At 34.7% G+C, this 26,303-nt stretch overlaps 1 protein-coding gene across 6 annotated transcripts in view; it reads right to left on the bottom strand.

Annotated features, from left to right (window-relative positions):
* The window catches only part of MYCBP2 (MYC binding protein 2), a 251,054-nt gene that overhangs the window by 17,016 nt on the left and 207,735 nt on the right, over positions 1-26,303 (bottom strand). For 5 of the 6 annotated variants that reach the window (XM_081045566.1, XM_081045567.1, XM_081045568.1 and 2 more), the window contains 15 exons: positions 22,908-23,075; positions 20,303-20,460; positions 19,082-19,281; positions 17,839-17,988; positions 16,390-16,550; positions 15,170-15,326; positions 14,772-14,996; positions 12,687-12,752; positions 11,032-11,271; positions 10,625-10,723; positions 6,077-6,157; positions 4,813-5,079; positions 4,233-4,516; positions 1,996-2,092; positions 572-691 (listed from right to left, as the gene is read on the bottom strand). In XM_081045566.1, the coding sequence (XP_080901692.1) occupies positions 572-691; positions 1,996-2,092; positions 4,233-4,516; positions 4,813-5,079; positions 6,077-6,157; positions 10,625-10,723; positions 11,032-11,271; positions 12,687-12,752; positions 14,772-14,996; positions 15,170-15,326; positions 16,390-16,550; positions 17,839-17,988; positions 19,082-19,281; positions 20,303-20,460; positions 22,908-23,075 (2,473 nt within the window). The remainder of the gene's footprint in view (positions 1-571; positions 692-1,995; positions 2,093-4,232; positions 4,517-4,812; positions 5,080-6,076; positions 6,158-10,624; positions 10,724-11,031; positions 11,272-12,686; positions 12,753-14,771; positions 14,997-15,169; positions 15,327-16,389; positions 16,551-17,838; positions 17,989-19,081; positions 19,282-20,302; positions 20,461-22,907; positions 23,076-26,303) is intronic. The other variant, XM_081045571.1, reaches the window with a different exon arrangement.

Below are 26,303 nucleotides of genomic sequence, written 5' to 3'. Positions count from 1 at the left end.
GGAAATCTTGAATCTCTGCCAGAAGCTCATGGGACGTGAAATTTGGTAGGTTCAAAATTCCCATAGATGTCTCATCTTCATGCAGTCCCACTTGCTAAGAGATTCTGTCTCACTCTACCCTGGGCACAAAATGTTTGCTTTTTAAAAGTAAGGCCTGTAAATCCAGATCAGGCCCTACTTTAGGACAACTGGGCCATGCAAAAACGGAGCAGGGAAGGCCTGGTCTTTGAAGGACCTTCAGTTTATCACAGCACAATGCTCATAGTAAATGTACTGTGTAAGCGACAGTCAATATACCATTAGAAAGAGAATACACTGACAGATAAGGTTTATCCTTAGCCTCCTATATAATAACAAACACAAGTGATGAAGAACACAATAGGGAATATTCATAGCCCCTATACTTAGTTCATATTTCAAAAAAGCCCTTCGTGCTTTTTTAATAAATAAAATGTTTGGTAAAAAAAAAAAAAAGTGGATTAAGCTGACTTACTGATTCAAATTTGTTTAAACCCATTACTTAAAAAGAACATGAAATAATATAGACCAAATGAAAAAAAAAAACACCTACTCTAGTTGTTGCAATACATCTCACTGGAGATCTAAACTCTTCCTCCATCTTGGTCAAGGCAATGATGGTTTCTGCAATGGCATTTTTTGTTACTCGGGACCAGGCTTCTGACAGATGACCCTGTTGAGTAGGACAGAATAATTTAATAAGCAACCAGAAATGTATAATTATAGTAGTAAGTTCTATTCTCTTAAATAACATCTCTCACCCAAAAGATTTATTAATGGAATTGTACATCAAGGGATACACTTTTGAAATAAAAATCCTTCACAACACTATGAAAAATTCAACTTCTATTCAATCACTATTTTGATGATTCAAAAGAAAAATACAAATTTAGGTTTTCAATACCCTTTCTTTATACAGTTCAAGGGCCTTTCTTTTTACATTTAGATAAAAACAGAAGTACCAAGGTAGTATCTATGCTTGAGAAATTTTGATCATAAAACATTGTTATTTAATATGAAATTTATACAGCTAAGATAATTGCTTTAGAAGAGTATTATGGAACCCAAGGCACAAATGGGTTCAAATTACAACTAAATTTTCTAACTTGATTTTTACTGAACACCAGTACTTTACTACTATAGAATTTAGGTGTGCCTAAACATTTTTCCTAAACATTTTCATTGAGTGAATGTATTGAGAAAGCCTATTTGAGAAATGAAAAAAAATTCTCCATTTCTCTGCTTGAGGAAATGTCCATGCTGTTGGGAAAAGTAATACGACTTCATATATTTTCCCAGAATATCTTCTCTCATCTCATATCCACATGCTATCAATCTTTCAAGGGGCAGTTCAGATTTCTTCCCCTCCAAAATGCCTGCTGTCTACTCTACCTCTCAGGAACCTATAATCCACAGTATTCTGACCTCCTCAGGCTGGGACTCCTGGAAATCAGGGAAGGTGAGGAATGTAACCTTGTGGAGCACCCAAAAATAGGCAGGGTCTCTGATAAGTCATTTCCTGTCCTTCACACTCCCTGATCTCCCCATAAAGACAGTATCTACAGACAGTGGTATAGGACATCAATAAAGGAAAGTATCAACCAGTAGAACTGAAGAGAATGAATGAGAAACTTCCACTTTGGGGAGCTCCTTTTTTTCCTTTAAGTTTTTGGAGTCAGGCTGTTTTTTTAGGGTTCAAAGAATATATACTTATTATTATTTTTTAAGTTTTAAAATCTTGAGAAACTTCAAGTAAATTAATTGGGAAGCCTGAAACGAACATAGTTTACACAAAGGACAAATTTATCACTAACTGAAAAGATAAGTGGTGCAATAGTTAACCTACTAAACAAAGGCTTTTAGTAAGCAAAACAACATAATGCACTTCTATCAATTCAGGAGAATGAACTGCTTGTTCTGTTAATCAGATTTCCACTGCACTTCACTGACATTTGTGCCAACATGATGGGAACTTACTGCCGCCATATCCTTAATGAGTTTAATGATGATCTCTGAGATCTGGGTAGGAGTTGAGCCCTTCATCCACCAATGACTTTCACCCCGTCGAATGTAGCTACAAAGAAAAGTCAGCATTTACAAACTGATCAGTAATAGTTACAAATGAGTAAGATGAAAACTGTTATTTCAGCATGTAGCATTTTAATTTCCTAAATGAGTCAGTCAATTAAAGCATTTTAAAAGAAAATTAATCGAAACATTACCCATTATCTGTTTCTTCAACCTCAAGAGAGTAGCTATTCTGATATGTGCTCCCCTTGAAATATTTGTTTATATTTTTGTATGCATCTTCTAGAACAGTGTTATTCAAAGCATATCCATAGACCACAAATGATTTGTTACTAGTCTACATAGAGATAATAAAGAGCTTATACCAGAATATGTCAACTATATTCCAGAGCATACTCTGTTTAGTTCAGCTGACATTTTTTCCCCCTGGCAAGTCTATGGAGATGAAGGGAGCAATACACTGATTTATATTCTGGTATTACTTGCTTAATATCATTGGCTGGCTCTTTTACCAGCATTATTCCAGATGTCTCCCAATTTTCTGCTGCTACACACAATTCTGTAACAAACATCTTTACATTTATATATATATATATATATATATATATATATATATATATATATATATATATATATATATATAATCTTGTGCACATATATGAACATTTTTGAGGGAAATAGTTGCAGAAGTAGAATTGGTAGGCAAAGATATGCATATTTTAAATATAGTGACATGCTATCAAACTGACATCCAAAAAAACTATAGCAATTTACAGTATTTAAAAATGCCTATTTCTTCATAATGCTGCCAATGCAGACACTTTCCTTTTGTTTTAATCTACATTTCTTTGATTACCACTGATGTCTCTTCATTTATTTACTGGCATTTTAACTTTTCTTCTCTGAACCAACTTTTCTTGTTATTTATTTTTCTCTACCAGTTGCTTGTCTTTTTTTCACTGACTTGTACTCATTCTTCTAATATTATGCCTAATAATTCACTGTCTATTATGTAGTTCTACTATAAATATTTTTCCAAGTCAGTTGCTTGTATTTTAAAACATTTTAAAAATATTGGTTATCATTTAATTTTCATTTTTATGTCGCCAAATCTGTGCATCTTTTCCTCTCCGACGTTTGGCTTCTGTGTTTTGTTTAAGGTCTCCCCAAATTGAAGATTATAAAACATGTTCTTCTATAATTTGTCCTAGTAGAGTTTTAAAATAAATAAATACAAAACTTTAACTGATCTCAAGTTTATTTTTGTATGTGGTGTGAGGTGGGGGCCTACATTTTGTTTTGTTCTACATGGGAAGTATTCGAAGGTCAAATATTCAGCAGATTACTTTCCCCACTAACTCAAAATGACACTTTTATTATGTATAGCACACTTTTTTATATATGGGTCAGTAATTTATGGCTTCTTTTGGTGAATAAGTAAACAAGGCAGAATTTGAAATCATTTCTTAATTCTCTAAACAGTAGTTCATTCGGTTCTAAACAGCTGCAATGAACTGGTGCAGCCGCTATGGAAGGCAGTGTGGAGGTTCCTCAAGAAATTACGAATAGAATTACCATATGACCCAGCAATCGCTCTCCTGGGTATCTACCCCAAAAATATAAAAGCATTTCTCTATAGAGACACGTGTACGCCAATGTTCATTGCAGCTTTGTTTACGGTGGCCAAGACATGGAAACAACCAAAATGTCCTTCGATAGATGAATGGATAAAGAAGTTGTGGTACATATACACAATGGAATACTATTCGGCGTTAAGGAAAGATGATATAGGAGCATTTGTGACAACATGGATGGATCTTGAGAGAATAATGCTAAGTGAAATAAGTCAGACAGAAAAAGCAGAGAACCCTATGATTTCACTGATATGTGGTATATAAACCAAAAAGAACAAGACAAACAAATGAGAAACAAAAACTCATAGATACAGACAATAATTTAGTGGTTACCAGAGGGTAAGGGGGTGGGGGGTGGGTGATGAGGGAAAGGAGGATCAAATATATGGTGATGGAAGGAGAACTGACTCTGGGTGGTGAACACACAATGGGATTTATAGACGATGTAATACAGAATTGTATACCTGAAATCTATGTAAATTCACTAACAATTGTCACCCCAATAAAATTAATTAAAAAAAAAAAAAAAACAAAACAGCTGCAATGACCAACCTGGAATTGAAAATCATAGGAAGGGTAACCGTTGTAACTCCTTTGCCCACAGTGGTGCCAGCTGTTCCTGTGATGGTGGTTCCTTTGGCTTTTAGCTGTACTGTGAGAGCTTTGGCAATGCATCCTAGAAACATGTCTAAGATACCTAGCTTATTCCAATCTCCTTTCTCTGTTGAGTGAATAATATCACTAATATCTGCTGGGGGGAGGGATTTCACTCCTATGATGCTGGCCAGACGATTAGGGGTCACTTCAGGCAAAACTCGTCTTAATAAGGAGGTCACCTGGTAAAAAAAAAATTAAAGGAAAGAATTCCACTTAAAGATTGGTGTTTTCAAGTTTTCATTTTAAAAAATTAATCTAGCTTCCATTCTATGACTTCAAATATATTTTGCTCTTCCATATTCTCATTATAATGAGTCAAAAATAAAAAGCACGGAGTTAAAATACAATCCAAAAACCTGAGACATAATAAAATAAAGCTCTGTAGTCAAGGCCTTACACTTAACTAGTTCAACTTTTAACAAAGTTTCAAGGAACAAAATAAACCAAAAGGTAAGTGGCATGACTAGTCAGTCACCTGTCTCTGGACCCGAGGAGACGCTGTGTGGAGCAGGGAAAAGAGATCCTGGAGCAGAGTCAGCTGCTGAGCCAGATACTGCCGGCCCACGTTAGAGCCACTCAGCGCTAAAACCATCGAGAGCAGCTCAAAGCAGTAAGCATCAGAGGAGGCATCCTCATCACTGGGCTGAGAATTGGCATTTTCTTTGCTTGATATGGCATGTTCCCATTCTTCACGAACTCTGGTGGCTTCCATGCGAATAGCCTGGACTATGTGAGCACATACCTATTTGCGCAACATAAAGAAAATGTAAAAACATTTGTTAGTCTGATTTACTACTCCTAGTTAAAAAAAGTAAGACAAGACCATCCGTTTATATTCTAGTTAATTCTTCATCACATCATTCTTTCAACTCATCTTAAAAAACAATTAAGGAAAACTCGGGAACCATGATTAAAAATGGGAATATTTCAATCAACTACTATGCAGAAACTACTTATAGTCAAGTTATCAATGCCCCTGCCTATGGTTTAAGACACAAAACAAAAACAAATTACCACATTTTATCACTTCTAAGTCACATTTCTCCCCACATTATAACATTTCTATTCAAAATGTGCTTTATAATTGATGGCATTCACAATTTAATTGGCAGCAAATTTTTTTTTAGTGATATATAAAATAATAGCACATTTTACAAGTGGTAGCATCTGAGATTCAGTGAATTGCTGTTGAAAAAATAAAGCATAAAAACCATGTTATTTATTGAAAAGATTTAATGGTATTGAAAGTTAAAATAATGGGCTAATTTAAAACCAGTATTTCATTTGATTTTTGAAAAGCTAATTTTTATGTCAGTTAGGTATTCCATTACATGAATAACGTAGAGTTACTCCTCATCTCCTTATAATTATAAAAATATTAATACTGGTTTAGTTATAATTGTTCAGCAAAATAAACCAACAAACAAAAAAACGGTGGGGAAAGGAATACAGGAAATACAAATAAAATCTGACATAGCTGGGCATTTGACAGTAAAATAAAATGTACCTGAAAATAAGAAATAAAAGAGAGCAGCAAGGTAAGAAAGTTAACCTTCATAACTAATCTCTAAAGTGATACAGGTCTGCAAATACACTCCTTCTCTAGAAAAAGGCAGATACATTCTGCAGGGCCTATGACAGAGTCAGCATAAAGAAAGCCTCCGTAAATTGTAGAAAATACTTCGCATCCTAAAAACAAACCAACACTGACGCAGAGCATGGGGTGGCTGTGAACCCACCTGTTTCTGTAAGTTCGTGAGTTTGCTCCTGCTGAATATGATCCCAACCATGTGTTCTTTCAAGTCAGCATCGGATGTGGCCTTTACATAAAAACAGGAAAACAAAGAAACTCTGTGAATAAACTTGACGCCTCTGACATTTTAAAGCACCAAAAATAAGTGGGACTAATTCAATCTTTTAGCTCTGTACAGCAAAGGAAACCATCAACAAAATAAGGTAAACTTTTTTTACCAAAATAGGTAAGTAAAAAAGGTAAACTTTTTTCTTACCAAAATAAGGTAGTAAAAAAAAGTAACTTACTGAAAATCTTTGCAAATCATATATCTGATACGGGGTTAATATCTAAAATATACAAAGTACTCATACAACTCCATAACAACAACAATAACAACAAAACAATCTCATTTAAAAAAATGGGTGAAAGATCTGAACAGACATTTTTCCAAAGAGGACATACAGATGGGCAACAGGTACATGAGAAGATACTCTACATCACTAATCATCAGGGAAATGCAAACCAAAACCACACTGAGATATCACCTCATACCTGTTAGAATGGCTACTATCAAACAGACTAAAAATAACAAGTGTTTTGAGGATGAGGAGAAAAGGAAACCTTTGTGCCCTGCTGGTAAGAATGTAAATTGCTGCAGTGACTATGAAAGAGCTTGAAGGTTCCTCAAAAAATTAAAAATGGAACTACCATATGATCCAGTAATCCCATTTCTGTGTTTTTACCTGAAGTAATTGAAAACACTAATTCAAAAAGTTATATGTACCCTTATGTTCATTGCCAACGTATGGAAGATACCTAAGTGTCCACCACTCGAGGGATGGATTGTGGTCTATACATAAAATGGATTATTTAGCCATAAAAAAAATGAAATCTTGCCATTTACTATAGCATAGATGGATCTAGAGGGCATTAAGATGAGTTAAATAAATTAGAGAAAGCCAAATAGTGAATTATTTCTCTTAAATGTGGAATTTTTAAAAAATTATATACATATTATATATACATATATACAATACATACATATGCGTGTGTGTGTGTGTGTGTGTGTGTGTGTGTTATATAATCAAGCTCACGGTACTGAAGGTCTTAGTCATTGCAACAACACAAGAAATTTAAGGCATACATATTGGAAAGGAAAATGTAAAACCAACTTTCTTTGCAGACCACAAATTACCTATGAAGAAAATCCCAAAGATTCTATAAAAAAGCTTCAAGAATAAGTGAATTTCAGAAGATCACAGGATATAATACAGAAAAGTCAATTGTATTTTTATATACTAGAAATGAACTGGAAAGTGAATTACAAAATACCATTCACAATAGTATCAAAAACATGAAATGTTTAGGGATAAATTTAATAAGATGTATATAAGACCTCTACACTGAACTATAAAACACTGCTGACGGAAATTAAAGATCTAAAGAAATGGAGAGATTGTTTATCACGCTTATGGAAAGATTCAGTACGATTAAGATGTCAATTCTCCCCAAATTGACTTATCAATTTTGTGTAATTCCAATCAATATTCCAGCATGTTCTTTTTGGGGGAAGGGGGAGCTCGGGAGAAATTGACAAACTAATTCTAAGCTTTACATGGAAATGCAAAGAACCTAGAATAGCCAAAACAACTCTGAAAAAGAAGCAGGTCAGAATCTGATTTCATGATTTTTTATACAGTTGCAGTAATCAAGACAGTCTGATGTTGGTGTAAGGAGACACACGCACACACACGGTGCCCAGAAAATGTATACACATTTTAAGAAGTGTCTGGATGCTGATGGTAACCATTTTGAGCACCTCTTGTAATTGCAGAAGTCAAACGTGACTTGTATTCGTCTTTTGTTATTGGTACATTGAGTATTACAAGTAATACAGTTTTTTCTTTTTTACAATGTGTATACATTTTCTTGGCACCGTGTGTGTATACATACATACACAGATCTACACATTTAGGGTGAATTGATTATTGATAAAGAACAGTCTTTTCAACAAATGATGGTGAACAAGTGGACATGTACACAAGAAAATAAACCACAAGCCTTACCCCACATTGTATAGAAAAATTAACTTAATATGCATATAGCTCTAAACAAAGGAATTAAAACTGTTTCTAGAAGAACACATGAGAAAATCTTTGTGACCTAAAGTTTTAGATAAGACACAAAAATCATAGGTCGCTTGGAAAAAAATAGGCAGATTGGACTTCCTCAAAATTAAGAACTTCTGCTCTCTGAAAGGTGAGCCACAGACTAGGAGAAAAATATCTGAACATACATATTTGGTAATGTAGGTATATAGGTCCTAAATATATTTTAAAAATCTTATAACCTAACATAAATAACCCAATATAAAAATATGGGTAAAATATTTGGATACTTCACTAAGAACAGATGGCAAATAAACACATGAAAATTTGCTCAACATTATTAATCAGCAGAAAAATCCGTATCAAAACCACAATGAGATACCACTACACACCTACTAGAATGGCTAAAATTAAAAAGAATGACAATACCAAGCGCTGTTGAGGAGGATGTGGAGCAACTGGAATACTCACACTATTGGTAAAAATGTGAAATGGTTCAGTTTGCAAAGAGTATGGAAGTTTCTTACACTTGCCATACAACCCAGTAATCCTACCGAGAAAAATGAAAACATGTATACAAAGATCTGTATGTAAATGTTCACAGCAGCTTTATTAATAATAGCCAAATAGAGGAAACAACCTAAATATCCATCAGAAAGTGAAAAGATAAACAAATTATGGTAAATCCACAGAATGGAATATTTCTCAGCAATGAAAACAACAAATAACTGATACATGCTGTTTCATGGGTGAATCTCAAAAGCATTGCAATAAGTGAAAGAAACCAGATAAAAAGGCTACATTTTATGTGGTTCCATTTGCATGACATCTGGGAGAAGACAACATTACAGGGGCAGAACACAGTTCAGTGGTTGACAGGGTCTCGGCACGAGATGAGGGCACTGACTGCAAAGGAGCATGAGGTGATGTGTTTAAAACTTGATTGTAGTCATGATTTCACTACTGTATACATTGATCAAAATTCACTGAATGATAAAGTTTATGAAAAGGATGATTTGTTTGGTATGTATACTTTATGTTAAACAATTGACTTAAAAAATGAGTCTCTTAACATTATGTTATTTCACGGGCATCCAACTGGTAGCATAATCTTTCCTATTCAACCATAGCACCTCAGCATACCCTCCAGCCTCTCCAATCCGCGCTGGCTCCCATCTTCTCTGTTAATCTAACTTTCATTCATTCTCTTTCAGGTCTAACTTATGTTCAATATCCCCTAGAAGCCTTTTCTGAATACTTCAGGGCACAATAACTCAATGTATTCTGAAACCTTATCACATGTGCAATTTTTTTCACACATTTAATAAGTTGATTATAGACTATATAGTATCCTTGTTGATTTATGGGGGGGGGCACAGAGGGTTCATATCTAAGAACGGCATGCAAGGTTTTTGAGGCCTTGGTACCAATTTTCATGGCTGTTTAGCATAGAATTGCTATTTGCTAAAATTCAGCAGATTTAATAAGTAGTTACAGAGTCATACAGTCATTCAAATGATATCTGCAAAAGATGCTGAAAGAAATTAGCAGAGTTTATGAAACCTTATTTTTTTACAGACCCTAAATAGAAATATGTGGATGATTTAGAAACTATTGCAGCAGAAGGCACAGGGCTAGACTAGGTAAATCTGTGAACTTATCTTTCAAAAGACTGCTAAGGCGATTATTTGTAACATCTAAAGACACAACAATATTGACACTAGTCAGAGTTGACTTCACATTTTGGAAATGAATGAGGTTTTCCTCTTAGGTATAGTGCTTTAGTTTACATCAAATAAGACCAAGCAACTGCATTTTAGAAGAAATTTCAAGAACAGCATAAAGCACAGGTTATTCCAATAAAAATTTACTGAACACATGTGTGTTTATGCCATGGTGGATACAAAGACAAACCAGGCATGTACTTGGTCTTTAAGAAGCTATGATTCAGTAGAAGAAGAGATAAAACATGTATACAAATAAACATAACAAGAGAAAAACCAAGAAGAGATACACAGAGCTTATTATGAAGTTTAGCAAAGGGAAAAAGGCTTTTGTGTGGAGGAAAGCATAAAGAAGGTTCATGGAGAAGGCAGTAGTTTTTAGCTGGACTGTGACGGACAGATAAAACAGAGGAAGGAAAAGATAACTGATGGTGCACAGCACAATAAGTAAGTTAATTTTATAAACACTAACATTTGAATACAACAGCCCAAGGTATAGGGCACATTTTGTTGTTACTTAATATACTAGCTAGATCACACATGGATAATGGATTTCTTTTGATAGTTACGTTATCTTCTTTCTAATTAAAGTAAAAAATATTAACTGCACATGAACTAATATCACATATCCATTAAAATACACGGCAATGCATGGATTATTTCACTGAACAAAAGAAAATGAAAAAAGGGAAATAATATTTTTGGAATACAAATAAATACATTGTATACTTTTTCCTCTCCTTCAGGTGATGATAATAGTGCTTTTTCCTCTTGTTCAGGTGTAGGTTCAGCATCTCCTGAGATGAGCTTCCCGAATACCTGATGAAGACAGGGACGTAAGAAGAAATTAATGGCAGGAATTACCACTGTGAAAACTACAGGACTCATGAGCTGATTCTGCAGACTTTACAATATTACTTTGGTATTCCTACTATACACCACTACCTTTCAGAATTATGAATGTAAAACGAAACACAGAAGTTTAGGGCTATGAGAAGAAAAAATGGACCACGTTTGTAGCCAGCAATCTCTAATAAGTTCTACAAAATATTTTGTTATCCTCTTAATATTACTGTTGAAATAAAATATACTGTGCTGGGATATGTAGCAAGGACAAGGACACCTACCTGAGATGTAATCAGTCTGAACACTCGCAGAGTCTCAGCTTCACAGTTCCTCTGCTGGGCCATGCTGGCTGAAATCTGGCCAGCAATTTTTGTGCTTTCGCCATCTTTCCAGCCCAAGACCTTTACTTGTCGAACTCTCAGTGTATTTTCTGGGCCCTTTAATTCAATTTTGATGATGTGATTATCCCCTCCTGGAAGTTCACTTGTCACCCAACCAATGTGCCTGGAGTCCAGATCAACCTAGCAGAGCAGAAAAGGGACAGAAAGAAACCTGATGCCGCCGTATCACCATGTTATCACTACCTTAGACTTAGCACTAACAACAGCAAGCTTACATAACAATTGTAGAGAGTAAAATTTATTAGGTAATTTCACATTGATTATCTCATTTAAGCTTTGTTTGGATAAGTAATACTACTGTAGCTGTAGCTATCGTAGCTGATGAACATAGTGAGGTTAACACAGGTTGAAGGATAAAGGTCTGATTACTATTTGTTTCCAGGCACAAGTAGCAGGGGTGAAGCCATTACAAACGATTTACAGGACTGCAAGTAGAAAGTGCTCACAAGATTAGCAATGAGGTTCTGTTTTGTGAATCTTCACATTCAAGTACCATTTAAAGATCAGCATTTTCGACGTGCAGTTACTTAATGTCTTACCTTTTAAAAAAATTATACAGCATGTAACTTCCAATTTGTGATTCCTTATTTTACTATATTTCATGGAGGATATAACTTTTTTCAAAGATTAAATTTCTTTTTTTCTTTTGTCCAATGCACTGTGAAATGGTTTTTGACACTATTCACTTGATAAAATGAAAATTGTTCTTACAGCAGTTGATGCCCAAGAAATGATTTGAGATGCTTATATACTTATATAGACATACTTATATAGACATCTAAATTGATATCACCTTAATTAATAATGTCTATTTTCTAAAAAGACCATTAAACATAATAACTACCTCACTGAATAAGATTATTTCTCCAAATTCTTTCACAATTTAAATAAAATTTATTATTTGTTTAATCCAAAATCTCAATTCATTCTTTCAATATGATTTGAAAACAACAAAAAAACAAATGGTTGACATTCATGAGATGAAGTAGCTACAGAAGAACAGCTTTGATAAAGTTATAAAGTTTCATCAACACAAGTGAGTTTATACGGAATATCAGATACATACCCAGGGAAAACCCAACTTGTTTCTAGCGTTGGTTTGTAAATTGACTTGCTACCTGGATGTAGGTGCAGTATTACAAGTGACAGATTGTTTAGGCTAGAGGACAACCAGCTACATTTTAACCTGAAGTGTAGGTGAATTCAGGTGTTAACTGTGCATTGGATCTATGGTACATTTTAAGGAACCCCAAATCTTTGTAGGGGAGCAGGAGGCAGGGTGGAGGATTGACTGTGGGCACAGCACAATCGCTCATAACTAGAGAACATTTAGGGCAATGATGGGCAAGATGTTTAGTACAGGGATGGTTGTAACTGTTCCTGTATAGAGACCACTTGGCAATTTAGTGTTTTTTAAGTATGTAGATGATATCCTATAATACTTGGTAGCATACCAAAATTAGAATGTGAGAGTGGAGATTGAGAAGAAATTTCTCCCTGGGTAGCAGCACATTTAGTGACAAAATTTTAATTACCTGCTTTATTCTGCATAAATCTTCTACTGCTCTGCCAGTTAAGAAGGTCATTGAGGTAACTTTATTCTAAAACAGAGAATTTAAAATAATTACTATGCCATATTCCTGTTCCAGAACTTAAAATTTCTTACAGCCTACCAATGTCACATCAACTTTTCTGCCTGTCTTAATGGTCCTTCTTAAGTGACCTCACTCCATCTGTCCGACCAACCACAATGCCTACAACTCTGATCTTTTCTGATTCTCACAAACTCCATCGTAAATCTCACATTTCAGGCTTTCTCCACAGGCTCTGAGAGAGTAGCTTGGCACTCCCTCATTTTATCCAAAGTCTAAACATTTAAATTCTCTCTGTCATGAAGTCTTTCAACAACTCTACTTGTCACTCATGTCCCACTCTCATCGCTATATTCTCATTGCTCTGGAAGTAAAAGGAAGGAAGGTAATTAGATTAAACAAATACTTGTGTCACAATGTACCCAGACTGCCTTATGGACTCGGAGAAGGATATATGAGAATGGGTTCTATTCCCTTGAGAACCTTGCAAAACTAGGGAAGGAACATTAACACACAAAATAAATATCAAACAGTAGAAGTTTCCAATATTTTTAAGGGACTGAAAAGAGTTACTCTGGTACTATAGCCACAGACCTTAAGGTTGAATAAATTTTATGCACAGTACATCAATAAATAGCTGAACACTAATTCCTTGGATCGCTGCACACTGTAGGTGCTATATACCGATGCAATTCAAATCAACAAACACTGACTATAAGGCACTGTGGTAGGCATGCTAGAGGACACAGAGGTACAAAGGCAGATGTCAGCTCACATTCTGAAACTTTTGAAAATGAATGTTGTTATGATTGTCTCTTCTAAAAGGCAAACATTTCAAATGGATTAGAATCATTTTTTTGAGAAAGATTATGTCCTGGCTTAAAATGTATATGAATCAAAGATAATTTTGTACTGAGCAGTGAGTTCTAGTCAGAAAAATGTTTTATTACACTTGACTTTCTGGTAAGATAAAGTAGTTGTACAAATTGAAACTCTTGGGTCTGAAGAGAAGGTAAGCTCAGGATATATTAGCTAAGTCTCCTTCTCTTATTCACCATCAGGAAAAAACGGAATCTGCACTGATGGACAAGAATTGAGGGTGTGGGGGGCAAAGATTACTCTGACTAAAGACCGGACCTCTGTGGTTGGCATTCCATCCAGGTTATCCAACACCGCCACTCTGGCTCTTCCTGGGAAAGGAAACATGCAAATGGGATGGAAGCAGCTTGGCAACTGTCCAAGGGGATTTATTAATACTGTATCTGCTAGGAAGCCACATCCATTCTGAGGGAAAAAATTTCAAGAAGTATCTTTCAGTAGGAATGGGGGTGGAAACATCAGGGTTTAGCAGTGGTGCTTTCTTCTCGGTTCTTAACACTCAAGTAAATAGGACTCTTTTTCTTTTATTTAGTCCCATTTAAAAGAGTGCTTAATTCATTTGAAACATGTGGAGAGGCTAGGGATAGGGAGAATATAAATTACGATTAGTTAAGTTAGTCCAGGAACTCCCTCCACTCCCTCCATGGCTGGCAGTAAGGATTTGAAACTGAAAGCTAATTACAGTATAGATCAAAGTACATTAAATGCCATCAGAATAATATAAAGAAGAACCCAGAGAAGAGAAAGAGTACTTTTTATAGAAGAGCTATTGGGAGAGGATTTCTCTGTTAGGTCCTAGAGATACGGAGAGAATACGACAGGCAGTTTAAGGGGATGACTTCCAGACCCAGAGAATAACTTGAACAAGGGCATGGAGATAGAAAATTATATGAGTAGACATTTACTTTGTTTGCTTAGCTTTAGCCATGGTATATTTGTAATCATACCTCCTTTTAGAATTGTTATTCTACAGTCCCTCAGTCATATTAACCTGTTTTCAGACTTGAGACTTATTTGAGAAATATAAAAATGCTATTTGGTTGGTGAAGTTCCACTGAAAATTATTTTGCTAAACTAAGAAGTGAGAGCGCATAATTACTAATGGTCTGGAAAAAACTAATGAGACACAAACTAAGTTTCCTTTCTTACCCCAAGATCTCGGGAATTGTCCACGTGAACAGATACGTAGCGTGCATTGATTCCTTTTACACAGTTGATGGTGATATTCTTAGTTTTGTTTTTATCTTCATCTCCTGATTCCCAAAAAGTTTCTGTGGAACCATCTGTCAAACTGCCAATCATGGCAGGTCGGCTTGAAGTTTTTATGTCAACAATGCTGGTTAAGTCCTTTAAGCACATTACTATGCATAATTCCTACCAGAAACAAATAAAAGAAATTGTAATACTCAAATGGAAATCTCCCATGATAATAAGACATGAGATAAGAAATAAAAGAATAAAATTGTTTATTAGTAACTTTCAGTTTCTCCTTCAATACATTGTTGAATATTAACAGGATAATACAGAGTAACTGTTAAATGACTGACCTGACTCATAGCTTCAAAGCCAGACTGTATACTGATGCTAAAACTCTCTTCACTGTCTCCATCATCTGATTTTGACAAAATATTGTTAATGTGATGAAAGACGTTGCTCTGATGGAGGAACTGATGATCAGATTGCTTGAATTTCAGACTCCAACATCTAAAAAGGCATAACCAATATGTTAAATAATTCTTTTCCAGGAATTTCTAAGGGATTCCTGTAAAAAAGTACTCAGCAGCAAATATTTCAAAAATTCTTAAGGATCTAGGTAAAAAAATAGAAATTTAAAAAATTCAGGGAACAAAATCATTGCTACTGGCTTTTTTGGGGGGAAAAATAAAGATAATTTCTTTGGAACAAGGTTAGTTCTGAGGAAAAGTTCACTGATTTTAAATACAGAAAAATTGAATACATGAAGATTTAAGGCTACAGAAGTAAAAAGGTAACAAATCAGTTTTGTAGACAAGTGTTACCCCAATTATAACAGCTTCTCAAATTTATTAGTCTCACGATTCCATACTAATTCATCAGATTATAACATATCTTGTACTTCAAAAATCTTTTGAGGAGGAAAACAAAAAAATCTCCCATCTGCTGGTGTTATCATTAGGGATGTGGGCAGCCAAAAATCACTCCATCAACCTATGTCTTATAAGAATCAATGAAGGATTTATTTATATGTGTAGTCTTTACTATGTCGATCTAGTAACAAGGTTCACAATGTAAAGGTAATGTTAAAAATCTCAGCAGATTCAGACTTAAAAGGAGGAGGTGTGCCTCAAGATAGTTTTAGGCTTGTTTACATAAAACTAAGTACCATTCATTTTTCTTAAGACTCTTTACAAGTCAAAATCCTATTTTTATTTCTGTTTGTGAGATTTCATTCTCCCTCTCCCTTTCTGTGACATTTAAGATGCTACTCTTGGGCAGCATTCAGACAAGGGATTTGGGTCAGCAGAAAAGGGAAAGTGAGGAAGCTTGTTGCAAACCGTGATAATTTAGAGCACTAGGAAGTATATTATCCACATTTTATTGAGGGACAAACAGGCGTGAGCTAAGATGGACAATTCTAAATGATGACGGTAATGAGGGAGGCACTATTCACATATTATGGGGATTCTTTGCATCTTCCTATTTAAAGAGGCCTTCCAAGCATTTCAAGCTTTGAATATCCATCAAATCTCTTCTCCAATGTGCCTAGAATACTTAGATATAAAGTTACCTTAGGGCCATTTGCTGTAATGAGCTGCCACTGGGGAGAGACATCATAAGATCGGAGATTGTCTGAAGTAAGCGGTGAAACGTGTGAGGTAGAGGATGTGCAGCTTCACCTGCGATCACTATATCTGAGAGCGGATGCTCACAGACTCTTGTGTCTTTCTCCTGCGACAGAAATCAGAAGCAAGGGCATCAGTTTGTGTGCGGAAAAGAATTTCCCCCACAAAACAATCTTATAGATACTTAAAAGTATTGCGTATACTTACAAGATAGTCCTATGAACAGAAATATAAACAACAAAACTAAACCATACCCAAAACATACATTAAGATTAGCTAATTATGTCTCTTATTTTTAGGGAAAAGTGACAAAGTCACTTATAAGTAAAATCACCAAACAAAATGAATACCACATACAAGTATCTATTCTAGGGTACTCACAAATCTATTAGTGGGGGGAATCTAATATGTCTATGTAGAAATGAGCCATTCCTCCCATTTGAGCTTACCCAAATTGCTGAGCCCAAGTTGTGAGTCAATAGCAGTTGTTTTAATCCAATTAATTACACAGGGATAGATAGTAGTTGTAGGTTACAATCTCACATTGTAACTGGACTTTTTTTCTATTTTTCCTTGCATTTCTGTCAATTTTTACTTAGTTTTTGAGGCTATAGTTTTAGATATATATATGTTCAGAATTAATCATTTATTCTGTAGAGAGCCTCTTTTTCCCTATTAATAATTTTTCTTGAAGTCTATTTTCTCTGATGTTAAAATAGCTATACCGACTTGACTTTGGTTGGTATTTATCCAGTATATCTTTTTCTTAGTTTCTACTTTTAATCTTCCTGTATCCTTATGTTTTAGATGTGATGCTTATAAAAATTGTTTTTCAGTTTTTGTCTTTTAAATGGAGATTTAGTTCTCTAATTTTATTCCAGATATGGCAATGAGGTCCACAAGTCATATCGCTATAGAGGTAAAAACGAGGCTGGAATCAGGTTTCCCGTATTCTGGTTCAACGCTTTTCCATTACGCAGGCTGCCTCCAATAAAATTCAAGTCCCTTCAAGCTAAACAAACATATTTGAATTTCATGATCCTACACAGTATCATTTTTATTCTCTGCTATCTTACAGCAATGCTGTAAAGTAGACTGACCTATGTAGTAATGTTACCCTGCTTATCTATCTTACATTGTACAGCAATAGTTTATATCTTCCAGTTGATTGCTTCATGACAATAATGTGAGAAATCAGAATTGACTGAGCACTTTTACTGAAGAGAAAACTTTCACTAAAAATAGTTAATATGTTGCTCATAGCACTGAAATTTTATTCTTGCTTTTAGGTTATATAATCTGTGCATGAACTCATGCGAATTATTGTACTATCTGAAGGTAGTTCTACTCTTCTATAAAAATATGGATAATTAAAAAACAAAAATCTCACTTACTTGTTCTGCACTTTCTTTATTTGTTTTATTTTCTTCATCCTCTTCTTCCTCTGGTTCCACTGGAGCAGGAGTCAATGATGCCACAAAATGCCATAGAATGTCATGGAGGGAAGTTGTTTGGATGACATTACATAGAAGCCAGTTGAAAGCCTGAATAAATAATGGTTAAATGAGTCCAAGATAAAAAGGAAACCTACCGTGTTTCCCCGAAAAGAGGACCTAGACTGACAATCAGCTTTACTGCATCCTTTGGAGCAAAATATAATATAAAACCAGGTCTTATTTTACTATAAGACCGGATCTTATATAATATATTAATAATTAATATAATAAATATAATATAATATAATGTAATATAATACTGGGTCTTATATTAATTTTTGCTCCAAAAGACACATTAGAGCTGATTGTCCGGCTAGGTCTTATTTTCGGGGAAACACAGTAAGAGTAAAAACTTCAGGGCTTTTCTTATTCAGAAACAAATTTCCCATGTGTTTCAAAGGAAAGATACTAGGAAGTCTGACCTTCATTTCACTGAAAGTACACTGAACTTGAAATAGTCACAAATTTGGGCCTAATTTTAAAAACCGAAATAATAGGGAAAATAATATTTATGAAATGCAATACCAAAATACGTTTCAACCCTTATCTGCTGAAAAAATTTGTCTTAATATTAATTTACTCCAGCACACTTTTTTTCCAACTTGCATTTAGGATCAACACAGAATGTTTCTCAATCTCTACACAAGGTACCATCTACTTAAATATAATTATATTGTTTCCATCAGTGAAATGGCACGTTATTTATCATGCCATGATAAAGAAAAAAGATTTAGGATCTAAAAGTCTATGACATACAGCAAACCTATCACTTCCAGAGAAGAGACTCAGAGTTATTATTGTTAAATATACTCAAAAGCCCTACTTCTCATCCCCTTTGCAAAATTATACTAACTGAAATGACGCTGTGATTACAAAAAGCTTTTTAAAAAAGATAATATCAGGATTCAAATAGAGAAATGTAAAAATGAATTCCTTTATAATGCTTAAATATGGAACTGTAAATTCTTTATATTCATAACTAAAGAGTTTAATTTTGATGTGAACACTTGATATTTTCAGTTGGCAAATGTCTATTAATTTGTCTCAATTTCTGTTTGGTAGAAAAGCCATCACTAAACAGAACCATCACATGATTTGCATGATCAACAACAAATCAATAACCCCATTAATGTATTCATACCTCCATAGCAAAAACTCGACAAGCAGATTTCCTTAAAGCCTGTTTCATTGCTATTTCAAGACCTTCTAGATCATGATGCTGAATAACAAAAGCTAAAACTGGCCATTGGAAATTTCGTTCTCCTTTGGAAAGAGAGCTGTGGGCTGAGATTAGCCGGGAAAGCTCAGGAGATGGATGTCTCAAGAGGGAAGAACCAACTTCTAATTAAAAAAAAAAGAAGTATTAATTTTCATAGGCAATATATATGATTAATATATTCAAGATGTTATTTAAAAATAGTAGTATTTAGCTTATTCACCTTAGAGCATTTTTTTTTTTGCACGTGACACAAAATCATAATGACTTCAATTCTTACTGAGGCTCAGAAAGACGAGATATCTTACTTTCCTAAAAGTCATACAGCTATTAAGTTGTAGAGGTGGGTTCTGAATCCAGGGCTGAATCTAAAGTTCACGCTTTCTACACTAAGTACTAAATGATTTATTTTCTCCTGAAATGGAATCTATAACTCATCCCCATCATTTTCTAAAGGACTGCTTTATAACAAAGGTGTCTCAATAATAGCTCAAAAATGTTTGTTAAATGAACCTATGAATCATTGGTTTACATATTTTAATATACATTTTCCTTGAAGATTTTCAATAAGATACAAAAACACCTATCTTTATTTTAGTAAGTGATCTACCTGATAAATCATTGCTATGTTATCCTTTTCTCTTGAGTTTCTTTCTTTATTCTTGAGACAGAATCAACCAGCCCCAATCTGGGACTGCTGATACCAATTGGTCCACATTATTTAACTTTTTAACTGATTAAGAGCTACTTAAATCCCTAAATTTTATTATTTATTCAGAGCGGTTCTAGCTGTAAGTTACAAGCTTCTATTGGGAGTGAGAATTGTGAAAAGTATAATCATTGGAAATGCTGGTTCACTGAAGTTTAGTGGAAAGGATTACGGTAGCAACCTTTGGCTTAGGTACCTAACAAATAAGATTTTAAATGTCAATTTATTTTTGAATAATTACTGGATGATCTCTGGGTATCTCTTCCAACTGACAGGAAAAATTTAGAGAGGCGCACTTATAGCCATGTCACACAGAAGACAGGTTTACTACAATTTAAAAGAAATCTATTTCTTTCCTTCAAAAATTAGATTTTAAAAAATATCTGCAAATAAAACCATTTGGATCACTAAATCTTCCTTTTTATCTCTATACTTACCAGTATCTCCACTGTTAACTCTTCGTCTAGGAATGGCTTTAACTCGTGCAGGTAAAATAGAGTGTTGTTTATCATACTCAGAAGCAACAACCGAGTATGACCTTTGGAAGACAGTTCTCTTCGCAAGATCAGTATCAGTTATGGGACTAGTTTCCAAACTGCGGATAAAACAAGGTAACAGATAGGAAAAAGTAAATGAAGTGAAACTATATTTAGTTTATAATACTGTAGACAAATATGTGAACCTGTATTTCACGTGGAAAAACACAAATTCAAAGCCAACTTGACATTATCTCTTTAAGTCCTAATTTGATTTTTCCAAATAGAGTAATATTTTAATTGATTTTTAGATCTGTATCTTAAAACTTTTAGTTTTCTTAAAAGTACTTTGCATTTTAAATTTTTAAAAAAGGTATCAAATGTTCTAAGCTCCTTTCAGAATCAAAAGCACTGTGGTGAAAGTCATGTGTCACGATATTCTTGAAAAACAGGCAGATATATTCATAAAAGCACCTAATATAAAGAAAATGGATATATACATACAGAACCTTAATAACATGGAAAGTGAAGTGATTCAATTTTCTTTGGTACCTGAGTGTTTTATGAGGTTTCTTATTCTTGGGAAGTGCTGCAAGGCCTTTTCTAGGGAACAGCCACACCCAAGTGTATGAATGGTAACAAACTGACCTTAGGCATCAGAGTTAAATTATATTTACAGCTTATGTAAGAATTCAGTGATTTTCATTCTGGTTTAAGTAAACTAACAATCTTCCTATTTACTATAGCAACATTAAAAAACACTTGGAAAGTTATTAGGATGATAATGTAATTTCCTTTATTGAAGTATTTTATAAAAAAACAGGAATACCTTCTCTCACTTCTTCTCTAAGACAAATTTACAAACTTTTTTTTTTCATGTATTCTTTCTGCTGTTGCCTCGTCCCAAATTGGGACATTTTTGCTCATTGGGATTTCTGGAGTTGTTTTTTTTCCATCATTCAAGACAGGTTTGAATCCTATGGCCCTCAGTAAAAATTATACTCAAGTATTTTCTAGTAAGTGACTAACTCTGAATATTTTCTTTACTCACCACCTAAGTGTATGTACATTCTTGTTTGAATGACTATAAGTGTTGTACATAATTGACTGAGTAAATGTACCTGGATGTCACTTTGGACTGTTTTGGTTCCCAAATTAGCAGAGTATAGGAATATGTTAATTACTTCACTTTCTATATGGTATTACTATAAAGCACACAAAACACTTGTTCTGTTTTCAGAGGAACTTTACCTATCAAACTAAAAATAAGTTATACAACCATATCAACTTATACAATTTAAAATAGAACGACTTCTACTTATAAAGACGACCATGCTTGTGAAAAAACTCAAGCAACACAAAAAACCCAAAGGAAGTAAAGATGGCCATCATCAACTGGATCTCTGCTATTTTGAGCCAGATAATTCCTTGTTGTAGTGCCGGCCTGTATACTGTAGGGTGTTTAGCAACATCCTTGGCATCTATCCACTGGAACGCCTGTTGAATTAGACCCGCTGTGAAAAACAAAAATGTTTTCAAACATTGCCAGATGTCACCTGGGAGGCAAAAAATCACCTCCCCACTGTGAACCAGATTTAATGGATTCATCATCCATCACCTTTTATAATAGCCTGAGTTTGTCAAGACTTTTTTAAGACTAGTTCAAAGGTGCTACATTCCCTAAATTACCGTATGCTTGAGAATGTCCTAACCTGGCTGAATATAAAACACTGGGTCACAGTTTCTTTTATTTACAATTTTGTGAAAATTACACTTATGTGTATAGTGTATAGTTTTTTAATATGATTTTCATTAATCATTTGATTTATGTTCTATTGTTCCCAAGATCTTTTATATTTCAGTACGTCTAAATGATTGGGTAAATTTTCTAAGGTAACATTTTCTTTTACAGCTTTAGAGATATTGTTTCTGAACACAGTCTAACTTTTTCTGTTTGAAAGATGACTTGTTTGTCTATGTTCAGACACTTGAAAAATTCTAATGCTTTTTTTCTTGGAGTTTAAATAACTTATTTTTTACAGTCATCTGTTATTTCTTCTTATAGTTTTAGATAGTTTTCTATTATATTTGTTGGTGTTTCTACTTTAATGATGCATCTATTCAGTTTTCAAGGTGCTGTTTACTCTGATATTACCATACCTCAGTGAGGGGAGAGGGGAGAATTGTAAGCAATAATCCAAGAAGATCACGATTTATTTTCTGTGCTACTTCTTCCATGAAACCATCTCTAAGCAGAGCCTCAAAGTGACCTTTCTCTAGTCTGATTTACTATAGCACTAAATGACATATCATATAATGGAATATTTTATTATCACTTCATGAGTTGATCTTTTCTCTCCCACTAGTCTGCCTCTGCCATCAAGGACCTTATCTTATTCATGTATGTATGTTTTTTCTTACTGCTCTAATAGTTAGCAGAGCTGACTAAACGTGCTTTCTGACATGGAAGGATATACAAAAAAATTTTTACAGCATTCTTTTGTAGCTCAAAGTCTTTCTTCCACTGATTATTGGCTCTTCAGCAGATAGGAGATAACTCAAATACCTTGGTGGCATAGACTTCATATTGCTCTCTGGCTCCTCAAACACATTAGGACTTGCATCAGGAGTTACTGATATGTATGGGGCAGGTACGGATGTTGAACGCAGGTATCTCATCTCATCCTGGAATAGGTTGTCATCTTGATAGCCCACAAAATTTTCATGGTGATGCCTATAAAATAAAACCCAGTAAGTTAAAGTATAATGGCAATATTGATACCTTCCAATTTTAATTTCCTTTGTAAAAGTAAAAGCAGCACATGTAAATCTGTAAGGGTGAAGTATTAAAATAATCATACCATGTTTCCCCGAAAATAAGACCTAGCCGGACCATCAGCTCTAATGCAACTTTTGGAGCAAAAAATAATACCTGGTCTCATATAAGACCTGGTCTTATTTTACTATAAGACCCTGTCTCATATAATATAAGACCCAGTCTTATTTAATTTTTGCTCCAAAAGATGCATTAGAGCTGATGGTCTGGCTAGGTCTTATTTTCGGGGAAACATGGTAGATGTCAGTGGGAGGACATAAAAGTCTGACAATTTTACACATAGATATTCCAGGTACCACAAACATTTCAAATCCAAAACTGAACTCATTTTCTTTCCTTTCGAGACCTTTTCTGTGTTCGAGTGCTTTGGTGAATGATCCCACCAACCATCTAGACGCCTAAGCTAAAATATCTCAGTGTTATAGCAGGCTAGACCTTAGCCATGAGGTCTAAGAATAGTAGGTTTCCTCTGACATTCTCTCTTCTCATTCCCTGTCATTATTTCCTTGGTTTAGGTTCATGTTTCTTACATGGACTGTTGAAATATAGGTAGTCACTTTTTTTTTAAATTAAATTTATTGGGGTGACAATTGTTAGTAAACTTACATAGATTTCAGGTGTACAATTCTGTATTACATCATCTATAAATCCCATTGTGTGTTCACCAGTCAGAGTCAGTTCTCCTTCCATCACCACATATTTGATCCCCCTTACCCTCATCACCCACCCGGTAGTCACTTTTTTGATAGGAACATATATGAGACAAAATTGAGAAAGATTAGATATATGAAATGTTCCACGAGGTGGGGGAGTGTCCATTCCCCAGAGAGCTAAAAATATAAAATACATAATTATTGTACATCAGCATTTTTACATGTTTTACAATTAGATTCTTTCCTTTTCAAAGTTGGACAATGAGTTGTTAACCTCAGTCTACCAAGTGGACTGACTGAAGCTAAAGATGTGCTGCATTTGGCATACCTGATGACTTCCATCTTGATCTCAACACTATTCAGTTTCACATTTTCATTTTTGTTTCCCATTCATTTTATTGAAACAGTAAGGATAAAAGTAAAAAACAAACAAACAAAAACTATGTAACCCTGCTGTACAAAAAGGACAACATTGCCAAAATGGAACTGTTGGTTGGTAAGTCATGCCAGCCGGCAGCATCTAGAAATCTTCATTTGTCAAGTGATGAAAAAAATTTGAATTCAGTATACGATAGCCTGTTTTAGAGTGTCAGTGTTTAATGTGTAAAAGTGCAGTCTGACATAGACCAATGGAATAGAATTGAGCACCCAGAAATAAAACCACATAAATATGGACAGATAATTTTTGACAAAGAAGCTAAAAACATACAATGGACGAAAGACAGCCTCTTCAATAAATGGTGCTGGCAGAATTGGATAGCTACGTGCAAAAGAATGAAACTGGACTGCTATCTGTCACCATGTACCAAAATTAATTCAAAATGGATCAAAGACTTAAGCATAAGACCTGACACAATAAACTGCATTGAAGAAAACATAGGTACTAAACTTATGGACCTTGGGTTCAAAGAGCATTTTATGAATCTGACTCCAAAGGCAATGGAAGTAAAAACTAAAATAAACGAATGGGATTATATGAAACTGAAAAGCTTCTGCACAGCAAAAGAAACTATTGACAAAATAATGAGGCAACCAACTGAATGGGAGAAGATTTTCGCAAACAGTTCCTCTGATAAGGGGCTAATATCCAAAATATACAAGGAACTCATTAAACTCAACAACAAAAAAACAAACAACCCAATTGAAAAATGGACAGAGGACCTGAGGAGACATTTCTCCAAAGAGGATATACAAATGGCAAATAGACATATGAAAAAATGCTCAACATCGCTAATCATCAGAGAAATGCAAATGAAAACCACAATGAGATATCACCTCACCCCAGTCAGAATGGCTTTCATCAACAAAACAAATAGTAACAAGTGTTGGAGAGGCTGTGGAGAAAAAGGAACTCTCATACACTGTTGGTGGGAATGCAGACTGGTGCAGCCGCTATGGAAGGCAGTGTGGAGGTTCCTCAAGAAATTACGAATAGAATTACCATATGACCCAGCAATCGCTCTCCTGGGTATCTACCCCAAAAATATAAAAGCATTTCTCTATAGAGACACGTGTACTCCAATGTTCATTGCAGCTTTGTTTACGGTGGCCAAGACATGGAAACAACCAAAATGTCCTTCGATAGATGAATGGATAAAGAAGTTGTGGTACATATACACAATGGAATACTATTCGGCGTTAAGGAAAGATGATATAGGAGCATTTGTGACAACATGGATGGATCTTGAGAGTATAATGCTAAGTGAAATAAGTCAGACAGAAAAAGCAGAGAACCCTATGATTTCACTGATATGTGGTATATAAACCAAAAAGAACAAGACAAACAAATGAGAAACAAAAACTCATAGACACAGACAATAATTTAGTGGTTACCAGAGGGTAAGGGGGTGGGGGGTGGGTGATGAGGGTAAAGGGGATCAAATATATGGTGATGGAAGGAGAACTGACTCTGGGTGGTGAACACACAATGGGATTTATAGACGATGTAATACAGAATTGTACACCTGAAATCTATGTAAATTTACTAACAATTGTCACCCCAATAAATTTAATTTAAAAAAAAAGTGCAGTCTGTATCACCCAACGCCAATACAGGAATATAGCATACTATTAATAGGCTCATCTCCATCTTCATACCCTTTTATTCAGTGTCCACATTAGTAGCTGAGTGATCTGCTAACGGCAAGCCAGTTCATGTATTACTCTGCTTAAAATTCTTCCATGTTTCCTCTCTCTAAGGGATAAAATCCAACCTTAGCATGTAATTCCTTAAACATAGAATGCTTTTTCATCCTTTATGTCTCACATACGTGATTTACTCTGTTAGGAATCACTTTTCTCCCATTACCTGCTTGATTAATTTCTATTTATCCTTCAAGACTCTGGTAAAGCTTCAGATCCTCTGATAAACCTTTCCTAATTTCCTTGGGAATTCAGGAACACTCCATCTTTTATGTTCTACCAGTATCCTGCACTTACTTCTATTATAGTACTCATCACGTAACATTTAAAT

This window comes from Rhinolophus hipposideros, assembly GCF_964194185.1.
Source record: "Rhinolophus hipposideros genome assembly, chromosome: 4".
Lineage (NCBI taxonomy): Eukaryota > Metazoa > Chordata > Mammalia > Chiroptera > Rhinolophidae > Rhinolophus > Rhinolophus hipposideros.
The sequence above is the reverse complement of the archived record's forward strand: the minus strand, read 5'-3'. Positions and strand labels throughout refer to the sequence as shown.